The 14,130-nt window shown below is 37.9% G+C and overlaps 1 protein-coding gene across 2 annotated transcripts; it reads left to right on the top strand.

The window, feature by feature from the left end:
* Positions 1 to 4,046: 4,046 nt before the first annotated feature.
* Positions 4,047 to 12,478, top strand: LOC308681597 (C-type lectin 1-like). 2 transcript variants are annotated; one of them, XM_081350645.1, is made up of 6 exons: positions 4,047 to 4,186; positions 4,299 to 4,415; positions 4,529 to 4,572; positions 10,746 to 11,093; positions 11,619 to 11,704; positions 11,776 to 12,478. In XM_081350645.1, the coding sequence occupies exons 3-6, from the start codon at positions 4,539 to 4,541 to the stop codon at positions 11,905 to 11,907; spliced, it is 600 nt and encodes a 199-aa protein (XP_081206771.1). In that variant the 5' UTR covers positions 4,047 to 4,186; positions 4,299 to 4,415; positions 4,529 to 4,538; the 3' UTR covers positions 11,908 to 12,478. The 2 variants fall into 2 exon arrangements, with proteins under 2 accessions (XP_081206771.1, XP_081206770.1); XM_081350644.1 differs by lacking the exons at positions 4,047 to 4,186; positions 4,299 to 4,415; positions 4,529 to 4,572 and adding an exon at positions 7,761 to 7,840.
* Positions 12,479 to 14,130: the final 1,652 nt, after the last annotated feature.

Below are 14,130 nucleotides of genomic sequence, written 5' to 3'. Positions count from 1 at the left end.
GTAACCTCCCCGTCTCTCTCTTGAAACCTGCAATTCATCGACTGGCCGCTTGGGCTGGCTGCAGAAGTGAGTCAAATCTGTATCTCCCTCATGTTAAAATTGCCAACTTTACAGCAGAAAAAAAAACATGTTTACAGCCTGGATCTCTATGTGGCTTTGCTCTATACAGCTAATTTTGCCCTTCATAACAACTGTGAGGGGGGTGAATTGTTTTATAACTCATCCGTTTAGATGATTAATATTTAAATTTCTGCATAATTAAGGGTGTGGCCACTTGAGTGACAGATGGATTGCCGCTGTCAGTGTTTAGTTTGCCTAAAAAGATCATTTTGTCATCAGTTAGTTTCCATATCATTCTATGGCTTTCTTCCTTGGTCAACCCCCATATATTGACAATTGTTTTGTGAAGAGTAAAGGTTTTTGGAGTGAAATACTTAAATGCTGTTTGTGTTCTTCAGATTGAGCAGATGCTGATGGAGAAGGGACTGACAGAAGATGTTAAACTGACATATAGAAACCAATCCGATGGGAATGTCTTCCAAAAGGACCATACGATTAATGTCACTGAACAAACTATGTTTTAAAAGTGAAGAAATAAATCTCAATCTCAGTCTCAATCTCAATTTATTTATAAAGCACAATTATGGCGCAATGTGGCCAACATGTTTTGGAGAAAAACATTTATTTCATAATGTGATTTCCCCCCACTTTCAATTCTTTTACTTCAATGAAAGGTTAGAATTTTGCACATTTTTTGAATGAAAGATCACAAGGATAATCGATGCAGATTAATTTTTTTCACAGCCAATTTTGATCATATTTACCAGGGGGTTCAATAATTGTGGAGGGCACTGTACATGTGTAAAGTCCAGGGGTCAGAAAGTAAAAGCCCTGCCATATGTTTATTCCACTCATGAACTCAGCTGATTTCACTAATTAGCTCTCTCTCCTGGCTGAAAAACTGTGCTAATTAGCAAGTACTGAGGAGGACTTTTACTTTCTCTACCTGGGGCTCGTTCTTCGTACGTTGCTTATTACATCCGAGATCAAATGACACATCCAAGATGATATCATCGTGCTAATCATGATCCGGCTAATTGGGTTCTTCGAACTCACCTGTTGTTTATGATTAGTATCGCTGGATTGAGTTATCTGAGATAACTGCGCGTTCATGCGCTGGTTTAAAAGGGGATATGTATCGATCGTAGAAACATTGATCAGCAACGCTGCTATTGGCTGTTCAGCGTGGCCAAAGAGCGCGCACAGTTTTACTCAGCAGAGCAAGAACTAATAGTCGAAGTTTATTCGGAATTTTAATGTTTAATCAAAACGCCAGGGAACACAAAGTCTGCAAAAGCCAGGAGGGCTGGCAAAAAGTAGCAGACAATTTAAATCCGTTAGAAGTGGCCATGTTAGATGTTTTTATCACTTATTAGCCTTATTTGTATTTTAATAATTGCATAATTAGGCTACTTTGTTCATTGTAATGTCAGAGTCACCACACTAGAACATGGGAACAAATAAAAGTGAAGTAGAAAAATATTCTACATAGCCTAATGGTAATTTTTAGTTATATTATAGTCTCTTCTCTTCTATAAAAGGCACTGTTGAATAAATGGTTGTCTGTTTATAAAAGCAACCAAGAAAAAGGCTGAAAAAAAGAAAAGATCTTAGTAGCCTACACTGTAAAATAATTGTACAAATATTGCTGCATTAAATGAAGGCCGCATTAAAAGTAATGATGAATTACTTTGACTTGTGAAAGTGAAAACTGATAAACTTATGTTAATGTAAAAATATTTTGCCATGAGTTATTGATCACATTTTCCCGAGTGTAGTTCATTGTAATGACATCGTGTTTTCCTCTTTTGTGCACTTTTACATAATACACCAACACTTGTATCTGTGCCCAATAAAGTGGTGGCTGAAATATGTGCAGTAAGTGGACATTTTCTAACTTTCCAAAGGAAAGAAAGTATAAGAGTTTGTAATGTCCATTTGTTTCCATTGCACTGGACAGTGAATAAACCCTCTCAGATAACTGTCATATGGAGGAACTAGCCTACCTGCAAGAGCATAAATAACTTTACTTAATTTATACGTGTATGCTTTATGGCTGCGATATAAGTAGCAGGATTCCACATCTACAGAAAGGCCTACAGAAGAGTCTGCACAGACAGAGGAGACACAGGCCTACAGGTGGGCAGTGTATAGCCAACTTTTCCTTTTTATTTGTTGCATGAGGCATGTGTCTAATATCTCTTGACCACTGGCTTTTCTTTACAAAGAACAAATAAAATAAAACTCAAGGAACTAAGCTTTGTCTTTTATTAAACATTTAATGAAAAGGTTTTTTTTTTTTTTTTTTTTTTTTTGCAATGTTGTGTAATATGGCACATGCAACAATGTCACAGGCCCTGTCAGGTGTGCAACCCTCAGACTTTTTTCAGACACTGAAATCTTCCCTTTAGTTAGCTGAAGTTCATTTCATTGTGTGCCCTTGTCCTGGCTAGAGCTGCATTGTAACTGGTTTGGGTCAGGGAATGGGGTCATAAAACACCTGTCTGCAGGAACATGTCATAATCACCTATGAAGAAATGCAGTTCTGTTAGGATCAATAAGTGTATGTAATACAGTGAGCTTGATATTTAATTGTGGAACTTTCCTTACCACTTTCAAATAATGTGCAGGAATGTGAATCTCTGAAAATTCTTAAGTCATGCACAGATCCTGGCCGTTTTGCTTTCACATTTGTGATTATGGAAGATTTTAGTCAACTGCCTTTTTTTATTTGATATAATATTATTAATCTGGAATATTAAGAATCCCAATTGTAACTCGGCTGCACATTTACATTTTGAACTCCCTTTCTGTTCACATAATCCCCTTCATTGAGGCCTTGATGGCAGTCTATGGTCTAGCCTAGTCTATGGTACCAATCACGTTAGTGAAGCCTGAGTGACATACTGTAATCGGCATGGTCATGATTGTATGATCTTCATAAAAAATGATGATAGCCTAAAAAAAAAATTGCTTTAAAAAAAGTGGCTTGGAAATGCCAAAAAAAAAACAAAAAAAAAAAAACTGTTTTTTAAACCTAAAAGCGCCAGGTAAACTCCAAATGACACGACAGACAGCACTTTCCATCAAGTTCTCCGCATCTCCAGTAGTGTAAAGGAAAGAGCTACTCGCAAATAATCTTAGGGCAATGCAAACAGTTTGTGCTGTAGTTAAAGCCAGACTCCGACAAGTCGAAAATAAATGTGCGTTTCCAACAATTTAATAATGTAAACGACAATCTCACGAGTCACGAGAAAAATATATATCTCAGAATGTGCACTATCGCGCTGCGCTGGACTTCCCGTATCAGCTCCGCTTATGAAGCCGCGATCTAATCCTGTTTACATGAAATAAGCCTCTGCTCCCGAGCAGGTTTAAGCTTGCGCAGCTGTTGCTATGACAGCAAGTCCAGGATGAGCTTCGAAGAACCAAACGATCCAAGATCATGCCAAATCGTCAACAATCAAATCCAGCTAACTGAGTTAGCGACGTACGAAGAACGGGCCCCAGGTGTGAAAGCTAGTATATTTGTAGTTTCTCCTTCTTGGTGTGAACGGGCCTTTAAAGGGATAGTTCACCCAAAAATGAAAATTCTGTCATCATTTACTCACCCTCAAGTTGTTTCAAACCTGTAAGAATATTTTTTTTTTCTGCTGAACACAAAAGAAGATATTTTGAAAAATGTCTGTAACCAAACAGTTGATGGACCCCATTGACTTCCATAGTATTTTGTTTTCCTACTATGGAAGTCAATGGGGTCCATTAACTGTTTGTTCAAAATATCTTCTTTTGTGTTCAGCAGAAGAAAGACATTCTTACAGGTTTGAAACAACTTGAGGGTGAGTAAATGATGACAGAATTTTCATTTTTGGGTGAACTATCCCTTTAACGACTGAATGCCCGCTGTTTTATCACCTGGATGTGACACGTTTTTGCATATGCCATATGTGATAACTTACAAATTGAGACTAAAAGTCCTTCAGTCTGTCCGCTGCTGGTAAATGATGGTCATGCTTATTTGAGGAAGATCTCCGTGTTTTAAAACTGAAGTTTTGATTCTGAGAATCTAACAGGATCCTGGAAATGCTCAAGCAGTTCTGCTGGACTTTGAAAGCGTTTTCTGGATGTAAGTTAAACTCTTTGGTCACTTTGGAAAGGTGTTTTTGGTTTTAATTAAATCTCTATGATTTGGCCTTTTGTGATTTTAACAATAGACCTTTATTTCCCATCATGCTGAGATTGTAACATGAAGATCTCATTGAAGTAAACACTGAGACTGAGGCACTGCGATTCGCTTTTATAGAGACGTCAGAAATCTCACGCATCTCGGACGTTCAGAAGAGTGAAAACTACAAGTAAACATGTTTTGACTAATCAAAGAGCAGTTTGAGCACTCTGAGTTAAAACATGATGTTTAATACAAGCATTTGAGCAGTTTAATAAGTCGACGTGTTTGTCTTTCCCATAGGTGTCTGATCATGAGGAACAGCTTCCAGTTTCTGCTTTTCTCAGGTTAGTTTATGGTTTTTGTAAATGTGTTCATTTCAGAGGTGTAAAGGCCAGGGGCCCGTTCTTCGTACGTTGCTTATTACATCCGAGATCAAATGACACATCCAAGATGATGTCATCGTGCGAATCATGATCTGGCTAACTCGGTTCTTCGAACACACTTGCCGGATATGATTAGTATAGCTGGATTGAGTTATCTGAGATAATTGCGCGTTCATGCGCTGGTTAAAAGGGGATATGTATCGATAGTAGAAACATTGATCAGCAACGCTGCTATTGGCTGCTCAGCGTGGGCGTGGCCAAAGAGCGCGCTCAGTTTTTCCCCTCAGCAGAGCAAGAACTAATAGTCGAAGTTTATTCGGAATTTTAATGTTTAATCAAAACGCCAGGGAACACCTCAAAGTCTGCAAAAGCCAGGAGAGAGGGCTGGCAAAAAGTAGCAGACAATTTAAATCCGTTAGAAGTGGCCATGTTAGATGTTTTTATCACTTATTAGCCTATATTTTTGTATTTTAATAATTGCATAATTACTTTGTGCATTGTAATGTCAGTCACCATACTAGAACATGGGAACAAATAAAAGTGAAGTACAAAAATATTCTACATAATGGTAATTTTTTTGTTATATTATAGTCTCTTTTATAAAAGGCACGGTTAAATAAATGGTTGTCTGATTATAAAAGCAACCAAGAAAAAAGCTGAGAAAAAAAAAGAAGAAAAGATCTTACTCTCCTACACTGTAAAATAATTTTTGCTGCATTAAATTAAGGCTGTATAGTCATTTCAACTGTTAAATCTTGAGTAATGATGAATTGCTTTGACTTGTGAAAGTGAAAACTGATAAACTTATGTTAATGTAAAAATATTTTGCCATGAGTTATTGATCACATTTTTCCCCAGTGTAGTTCATTGTAATGACATTGTGTTTTCCTCTTTTGTGCAATTTTACACAATACACCAACACTTGTATCTGTTCCCAATAAAGTGGTGGCTGAAATATGTGCAGTAAGTGGACATTTTCTAACTTTCCAAAGGAAAGAAAGTATAAGACTTTGTAATGTCCATTTGTTTCCATTGCACTGGACAGTGAATAAACCCTCTCAGATAACTGTCATATGGAGGAACTAGCCTACCTGCAAGTGCATAAATAACTTTACTTAATTTATACGTGTATGCTTTATGGCTGCGATATAAGTAGCAGGATTCCACATCTACAGAAAGGCCTACAGAAGAGTCTGCGCAGACAGAGGAGACATAGGCCTACAGGTGGGCAGTGTATAGCCAACTTTTCCTTTTTATTTGTTGCATGAGGCATGTGTCTAATATCTCTTGACCACTGGCTTTTCTTTACAAAGAACAAATAAAATAAAACTCAAGGAACTAAGCTTTGTCTTTTATTAAACATTTAATGAAAAGGTTTTTTTTTTTTTTTTTTTTTTTTTTTATGTTGTGTAATATGGCACATGCAACAATGTCACAGGCCCTGTCAGGTGTGCAACCCTCAGACTTTTTTCAGACACTGAAATCTTCCCTTTAGTTAGCTGAAGTTCATTTCATTGTGTGCCCTTGTCCTGGCTAGAGCTGCATTGTAACTGGTTTGGGTCAGGGAATGGGGTCATAAAACACCTGTCTGCAGGAACATGTCATAATCACCTATGAAAAAATGCAGTTCTGTTAGGATCAATAAGTGTATGTAATACAGTGAGCTTGATATTTAATTGTGGAACTTTCCTTACCTCTTTCAAATAATGTGCATAAATGTGAATTTCTGAAAATGCTTAAGTCATGCACAGATCCTGGCCATTTTGCTTTCACATTTGTGATATGGAAGATTTTAGTCAAGTGCCTTTTTTATTTTATTTGATATAATATTACTAATCTGGAATATTAAGAATCACAATAGTAACTGGGCTGCACATTTACATTGTGAACCCCCTTTCTGTTCACATAATCCCCTTCATTGAGGCCTTGATGGCAGTCTATGGTCTAGCCTATAGTCTATGGTACCAATCACGTTAGTGAAGCCTGAGTGACATATACTATTACAGTATATGGCATGGTCATGATTGAATCATCTTCATAAAAAATTATGATAGCCTAAAAAAAACCTGCTTTAAAAAAACTGCTTTACAACATTGGGTCTAAAGTGGCTTGGAAATGCCACCAAAAAAAAAAAAAAACTAAAACTGTTTTTTAAACCTAAAAGCGCCAGGTAAACTCCAAATGACACGACAGACAGCACTTTCCATCAAGTTCTCCGCATCTCCAGTAGTGTAAAGGAAAGAGCTACTCGCAAATAATCTTAGGGCAATGCAAACAGTTTGTGCTGTAGTTAAAGACCGACTCCGACAAGTCTAAAATAAATGTGCGTTTCCAACAAATTAATAATGTAAACGACAATCTCACGAGTCACGAGAAAAATATATATCTCAGAATGTGCACTATCGCGCTGCGCTGGACTTCCCGTATCAGCTCCGCTTATGAAGCCGCAGTCTAATCCTGATAACATGAAATAAGCCTCTGCTCCCGAGCAGGTTTAAGATTGCGCACCTGTTGCTATGACAGCAAGTCCAGGATGAGCGTCGAAGAACCAAACAATCCAAGATCATGCCAAATCGCCAACTATCAAATCCAGCTAACTGAGTTAGCGACGTACGAAGAACGAGCCCCAGGGGTCAGAAAGTAAAAGCCCTGCCATATGTTTATTCCACTCATGAACTCAGCTGATTTCACTAATTAGCTCTCTCTCCTGGCTGAAAAACTGTGCTAATTAGCAAGTACTGAGGAGGACTTTTACTTTCTCTACCTGGACTTTACACCTCTGGTTACTTTCTCATTTAAAATTATTTTCCCATCCGAGTAGCAAAACAGGGAACGTTCTGGCAAAGTTTTGAACAATCGTTCTTCAAGTAACCTCAATAGAATATTCGTTCAATTTTAATTGGATCTTTAATAATGTTCTGAGAGCGTTAGTGTAATAGTGAGTACAGGCCGTTTGTGTTTGTACATTTCTTTGTAGTCTTTGTAATATAGTGTGATGTTAATTTTCCAATACTTTTAAATATGGTTTAAATGCTTATTTGTGCTTTATGTTTAAAAAGGAGTGTGTGTTATGCGCATTTATTCATATAATTATTTTCGCTTGGCATACCAGCGTGATGACGTCATCGCATAGTAACGCGAGCGCTAGTGATGCCTCATTCGTAGTAAATGCAGACGAGAAGCCATCACAATTGCGTTCTTCTCTTCATTGTCTTCTTGTTACTTACAGGTAACTGCAGAGTATAATGCAAAACACACTTCCGATTTGAGCATAAACACTGTTTATAATATATGAATGAGTTGTGCGCATGTTTAACGCCGTTGTTTTGTTATATGAATAGTGCGTCATGAGTTTGTCATGTTGAGCACATGGTTAGCATAAGTGCTCCGCGATTAGCGCCAGAGTCCGCCAAATAACTGGTTAAAGTATACTATTTGAATCTATAATGTATAATATTGTTTAGCGTTATACATTTAGTTCAAATTTACATATGTGGTCGTTAATCGACGGGGATGTCTGTAAACTGTGTAATGAGTTACATTTGAGTGAATGTAGTTGAGTGAATTTCACATGTCTTGTCATTCAATGTAATATATCAGACAACGAACTTGTATGTGTTCTAAACTGATAATTGGGAATGGATTCTTAATGTATTTTACATCATCATTCTCATGTTATTATTTAGATAAAGGGTAAATGCTCGTTAAAGTGTTTTATATATATAAATTATCCATTAGAGTGTCACTTTGGCAATTGTAAATCCTGAATATGCAAAATGTTTAAAGTTGAAATGTTTTATTCAGGCATAGTATGTAAAAGTCATATGTGTGTTGACCATGTAATGTGCTGAAAGGTTGTAATATGCATATACTTTTATTCGTTTCGTAGTAAATGCAGAGACGAGAAGCCATCACAATTGCGTTCTTCTCTTCATTGTCTTCTTGTTACTTACAGTAAATGCAGAGACGAGAAGCCATCACAATTGCGTTCTTCTCTTGTCTTCTTGTTACTTACTGGAGTACTACATTAGCACAACAACATTATTTGCACATCAATCATGGGATGTTTTTATTTCTGTAACATTTTGGTTGAATGTTGGTTTAACATTTTTAAATTTGTAACTTCTTGGTTTGGAATGTTCAGAGGACATTCTAAAGTAACGTTCACTTAATGTTTGAAGAATTATACAATGGAATGTTCCCTTTAAATTTAAACGTTTTGAACATTTAAAAAAAAAAACATTTTTTTTTTTAAAACTGACGCTTTGACACTTTTTTTAGCTGAGGAAAGGGGGTGAAACGAATATTTTAATCATTTTAAGGCCCGTTCACACCAAGGACGATAACTTTTAAGATAACGATTAAGATATTAAAGAATAGCAGAGTTCACAGCACAGCTATAGCAATAACGGCACAGAGAAACGATGTCGTTGGAATCACTTTCAGAACGGTTTTATCCAGCTGATGAGCGACAAAAACATTGACAGCCAATCAGAATCCACCCTGCTGTAACGAGCTTGAGCATTTAAAGCGACAGTCGAGCGTGCGCTTATAATAAACAGAACGATATCTTTAGCTGGTGTGAAAGCTAGTATATTTGTAGTTTCTCCTTCTTGGTGTGAACGGGCCTTTAAAGGGATAGTTCACCCAAAAATGAAAATTCTGTCATCATTTACTCACCCTCAAGTTGTTTCAAACCTGTAAGAATAAATTTTTTTTGTGCTGAACACAAAAGAAGATATTTTGAAAAATGTCTGTAACCAAACAGTTGATGGACCCCATTGACTTCCATAGTATTTTGTTTTCCTACTATGGAAGTCAATGGGGTCCATTAACTGTTTGTTCAAAATATCTTCTTTTGTGTTCAGCAGAAGAAAGACATTCTTACAGGTTTGAAACAACTTGAGGGTGAGTAAATGATGACAGAATTTTCATTTTTGGGTGAACTATCCCTTTAAAGGGTCATTTCACCCGTGGAGACATGAATGTGTATTGAAAGTGGGTCATTTATGTAGAAGAAATGTGAAATTATTTTTGAATTTGGAGCTTTCTAGACTGAGAAAAGCCAGAAAATGTATTTTTGGCTTATGTGGATGAAAGACAACAACTCCCAGAATGCACTTGCTTCGCTGCCCTACAAGGCCACTCCCAAGCCACGCCTACCGGTAAGACAGCGCAGTTGAGAACAAAAACATCGAGGCAAGGCTAGGCTACGAGTGAGTCTCCGTGACGAGTTTGCCCAAAATGTCCGTGATTCGGCTTTTGCGTTCTACAGTCGCCATTCATCATGTTTACTGTGGCGAGCAGGACGAGGCTGAGGGCCGCGGGAGAACGGCACGAGGCCGGTGGCGTGATTACTGACGACCGATACCTGTGAGGCACTGTTCTCGTATCTCGCACGGAGGAGCAGGTATTTTCTTAGCAATGGTAAAACACACATCAACCGATCACGCCACCGGCCTCGCGTCTTTCTCCCGCGGCGCTAGCCTCGTCCTGCTCCCTGTATTACTGTGATTACTGATGAGCGCGCCTGTGAGATGCACCGGTCTCATGGGCTATCTCTCACGGAGGTGCGGGTATTTTCTTAGCAATGTTAAAACGCAAATCAACCGATCACTTGTTTAAATTCATGTAAACATTACATTCAGATTCACCAATCGGGGTGAATTCAGTTAGATTGAAACAAAAGGTGAGCATGTTAACAATGGATGGCGACCGCAGAAAGCAAAAGCTGAATCCCGGACATTTTTGTCGATCTCGACGGCCGGACATGTCACAGTCGCCATTCGGCCGTCGAGATCGACAAAAATGTCCGGGATCACAAAATGACGATTTTTGCGTCATTGTAGGAGGAAGTGTAAAGAGGTAAATACAGATTTCTCTCATCTCGGGGGAAAATGAAAAAATGTTGCATGACCATTCAATAGTATGACTGGGTTTCTAACAATGCAAAGCTTAATGCAAATGGGTGAAGTGTCCCTTTAACGACTGAATGTCCACTGTTTTATCACCTGGATGTGACACGTTTTTGCATATGCCATATGTGATAACTTACAAATTGAGACTAAAAAGTCCTTCAGTCTGTCCGCTGTTTTATCACCTGGATGTGAACTGATGGCTTCTTCTTTCTTCAGCTCTGTTGTACGTGACCTTCTCTAGGCTTCATGAGTTTGTCTATGTGTCCGAGTCCATGAACTGGGTGGATGCGCAGACGTACTGCAGACAGCATTACACGGATCTCGCCACCGTCGATGACCAGGAGGATCACAATCAGCTGCTGAAAACTGTGGGAATGGGAAATGCATGGCTTGGATTGTTTCGCACTACATATCCTGGACCCTACGCCTGGTCAGATCAGAGCAACTCCACTTTCACAAAATGGGCACCTGGAAAACCAAGCAATCAACTGTGTGCTAAAGTTGAGGGGGGTGTTTGGTATGACAGCAGGTGTAAGAACACTTATCCTTTTGTGTGTTGTTTTGGTGAGTTATTAGCTTAATATATACACTTTTTTCAGAATTTAATTTAGTTGAATGTGTTTTTCCTTACACATGCTTAGATTTAATTCAAATTGTCATCTTTTGGTTAATACCTTTTGAACGTTTATTTTATTTTATTATTTTGCTACTTTTTAATGTTCTCTAAACCTTCTGAAACATTTCCATAATGTTTGCAAAATTCTAAAATGGAATGTTCCCTTAAAGTTTGCATAACCAAGAATTCCTTTTTTTTTTTCAGAACATTCAAAAATAAAGTTTTTATAACTTAATGAGAACATATTCATAGCGGGGACAACTTTAAATCAGATCATGATCATGAGATCTGCTGCTCAAAACTCTGAAAATAATGATTAAACATTAAATGTTTATTTAGTTAGTGTTGAGCAAATCATATACATTTATGTCTAACAGAGCAAGACATTTTATTTATGGAAGAAGTTCTGCTTAATTATTGATTGTACATTGTTCTTTATGACTGAATTCCTCATCAGTGTGTTCGTCCCACAGATCGGAAGAGACAGATTGTGAAACTGGAGGTGAAATCTAGTCAATATCTGAATGATCCAGAAGTGATGAACAAGATTTTAGCCAAGGTGAGATTCCACCTTGCTTACCACTCGTAATTCCACTGCAGAAATATTGTTCAAAAGTTTGTGTTCTTCAGATGGAGCAGATCCTGAAGGAGAAGGGAGTGTCAGGAGAAGCTAAACTTTTGTGGAGAACCCAATCCGATGGAAATGTCTTCCAAAAGAAGGACCAGAAGCGTGACGCCACTAAACAGACTTGCGTTTCCTAATTTTACGGAAAATAACTCTTTTTTTACAGTTGTTTTCTTTTCTTTTAAGTTGTTCTCAAAACTTAAAATTACAAACAATATCTGTAAAATTAACAACTCGGCTGTTATTTTAACTATTATTCCATTAATGACAAATGACAGTAATTCCTAATGTCCTAATTTAAAAAAAAGTGCAAAAAACTTTTACAGAAAAACACTGTTATTTTACAGGTATTTATTCATTTTTTTCATCTTACAGGTACCTGAATTATTACGATCAAACACCAACTGAACATGGATGTGTATCAATATTCTCTCATTTTAGCGGTTTACAGAGCAAATGCAAGAATGACAGCTGAAGTCTATCACTATTTCCACATCTTTTGTTTAGGGATGTTGTGTTTGTGTTTCAGCTTTCAGGTTCTTGGTATGGATGTTTATTCAATGCTGGATATTGTTTCTGCATTTAATAATCTCTTGTAATAATCTCTAATCTGTTGTAATTGATAAATTCACTGCACTTGATGTAATTGACATTTTAGAAATTCACTATGACATAAAAAGTTATGTTGACATAAAAGGTTTATAATTTAACTTAATTATTATTTTTTTTAATTATTACTTAGTCAGTGGGTTAGTAACGTTAATCACTGATTTGTGTGCATCGGCGCGTGATGTTTCAAGAGCTAATCGCCGGTCTCTCAGCTCGGCTTGTCTCACTAAAAGGTCGTGGATCTGTTTCTCAACAGCTTCCAGCTCAGACTGTACCGCGTGCAGCTCAAATGTGTCCTCACCTGCACCAAAAGGTAGACTACATACATCTGATATATCCGCCATTTTAACAGATGGACAGTAAGTTAGAAACGATGCTACCAGTGATGCTATCAATATTAATACTAATTTATGACTGAAGTCTTGGATATAATCCGTCTTTTTAGTGGTACAGGTGTAGAGTAGACGCACGATAGGTGACAGATGTCGGTTTGCCCTCGCACACAGCTCCCCAACCTTTGTTGGAGGTGTCCGTTGTGACCACCTTCATTCTTGAGACCAACCCCATGCTCCAATCTGATAATGATTGGGGTCCTTCCAGGGGGCCAGGGCTCTGATGCAGTCTTGGTCCACCTTGATGCGAAGGCGACCTGATCGCCAGGGGTGGGTTGGGACCTGGGGTTTTCTAGAACTCTAGAGTCTAGAACTGCCCCCAGGAAAGAGGTTTTATAGCTGGGAGACAGCGAGGTCTAGGCTTGATTGCATCTGAGTCCTAGGCATTTCAAATGGCTGAGGAGCACAGATCTGTGAGCAACGCAATATAAGTAAACATTTTGAAGGAGAACGACTGTGATTGGTCCATCCTCACCAGCGCTGAGAAAAAGGAACTGCTATCACGTGGTAAGAGCTAGTACATCATTTTGGATAATTAGGTATTTGTATTTGAATAATGATACAGAGAAAGATGATTTCAAGGTGCCATAAAATGGAAAACTCTATTTAACTTGGCATAGTTGAATGATAAGTTCTGTACGTGGAACTGACATACGGTGAGCCTCAAACACCATTGTTTCCTATTTCATATGTAAATCTAGTGTTTGCAAAAGACCACTGAAAAATGGGCGAATCCCAACATAACACTGACTGTGACATTGCCGTCGGGGTCATTAATATTTATGCCACGAAAATTTGCATATAATTCAATTCAATTCAAATTTATTTGTATAGCGCTTTTCACAATACATATTGTTTCAAAGCAGCTTTACAGAAAGTGCATTTCAGTAATGTACATAGAAAAATACAGTTAGTTAATCATGTATTAATTTAGGGCATAACATATCGCCAGCGTTGAGTCGTCTCTTCACAGGCGTCGAGTCGTCTCTGCACGGGTGTTGGGGCATCTGAAGTTTCCATGAGAGGCTGGATACAAACTGGAGCTGACGAACTCTATTTACTCTATGTACTAGCGTCCTGAGATGACAACAGAAAAGCAGATGGGAAATAATTAGCATAGCTGTTGTTCATAATATTAATGCATTCGATCCGATTCAACTGTAGTATAAAAGGTAAGTATTATGTGAATGCTTGGCTGAAGAGATGCATCTTTAATCTAGTTTTAAACTGGGACAGTGAGTCTGAACCTCGAACAATATCAGGAAGGCCATTCCAGAGTTTAGGAGCTAAATGTGAAAACGCCCTCCCTCCTTTAGTGGACTTAGATATCCTAGGAATGACCAGAAGCCTCGAATTTAG

The sequence above is a fragment of the Scardinius erythrophthalmus genome (genome assembly GCF_964197995.2).
Source record: "Scardinius erythrophthalmus genome assembly, chromosome: 2".
Classification (NCBI taxonomy): domain Eukaryota; kingdom Metazoa; phylum Chordata; class Actinopteri; order Cypriniformes; family Leuciscidae; genus Scardinius; species Scardinius erythrophthalmus.
Note: the sequence above shows the minus strand (reverse complement) of the source record. Positions and strands in the feature narration are given on the sequence as shown.

What these genes read in the sequence shown, in the direction of transcription:
- LOC308681597 (XM_081350644.1), top strand. Translation starts at nt 7,780, where the DNA reads ATGCAGACGAGAAGCCATCACAATTGCGTTCTTCTCTTCATTGTCTTC. An exon ending in TGTCTTCTTGTTACTTACAG is followed by an intron (nt 7,841 to 10,745) that starts GTAACTGCAGAG and finishes TTCTTTCTTCAG; the next exon opens with CTCTGTTGTACGTGACCTTC. An exon ending in TGAACAAGATTTTAGCCAAG is followed by an intron (nt 11,705 to 11,775) that starts GTGAGATTCCAC and finishes TGTGTTCTTCAG; the next exon opens with ATGGAGCAGATCCTGAAGGA.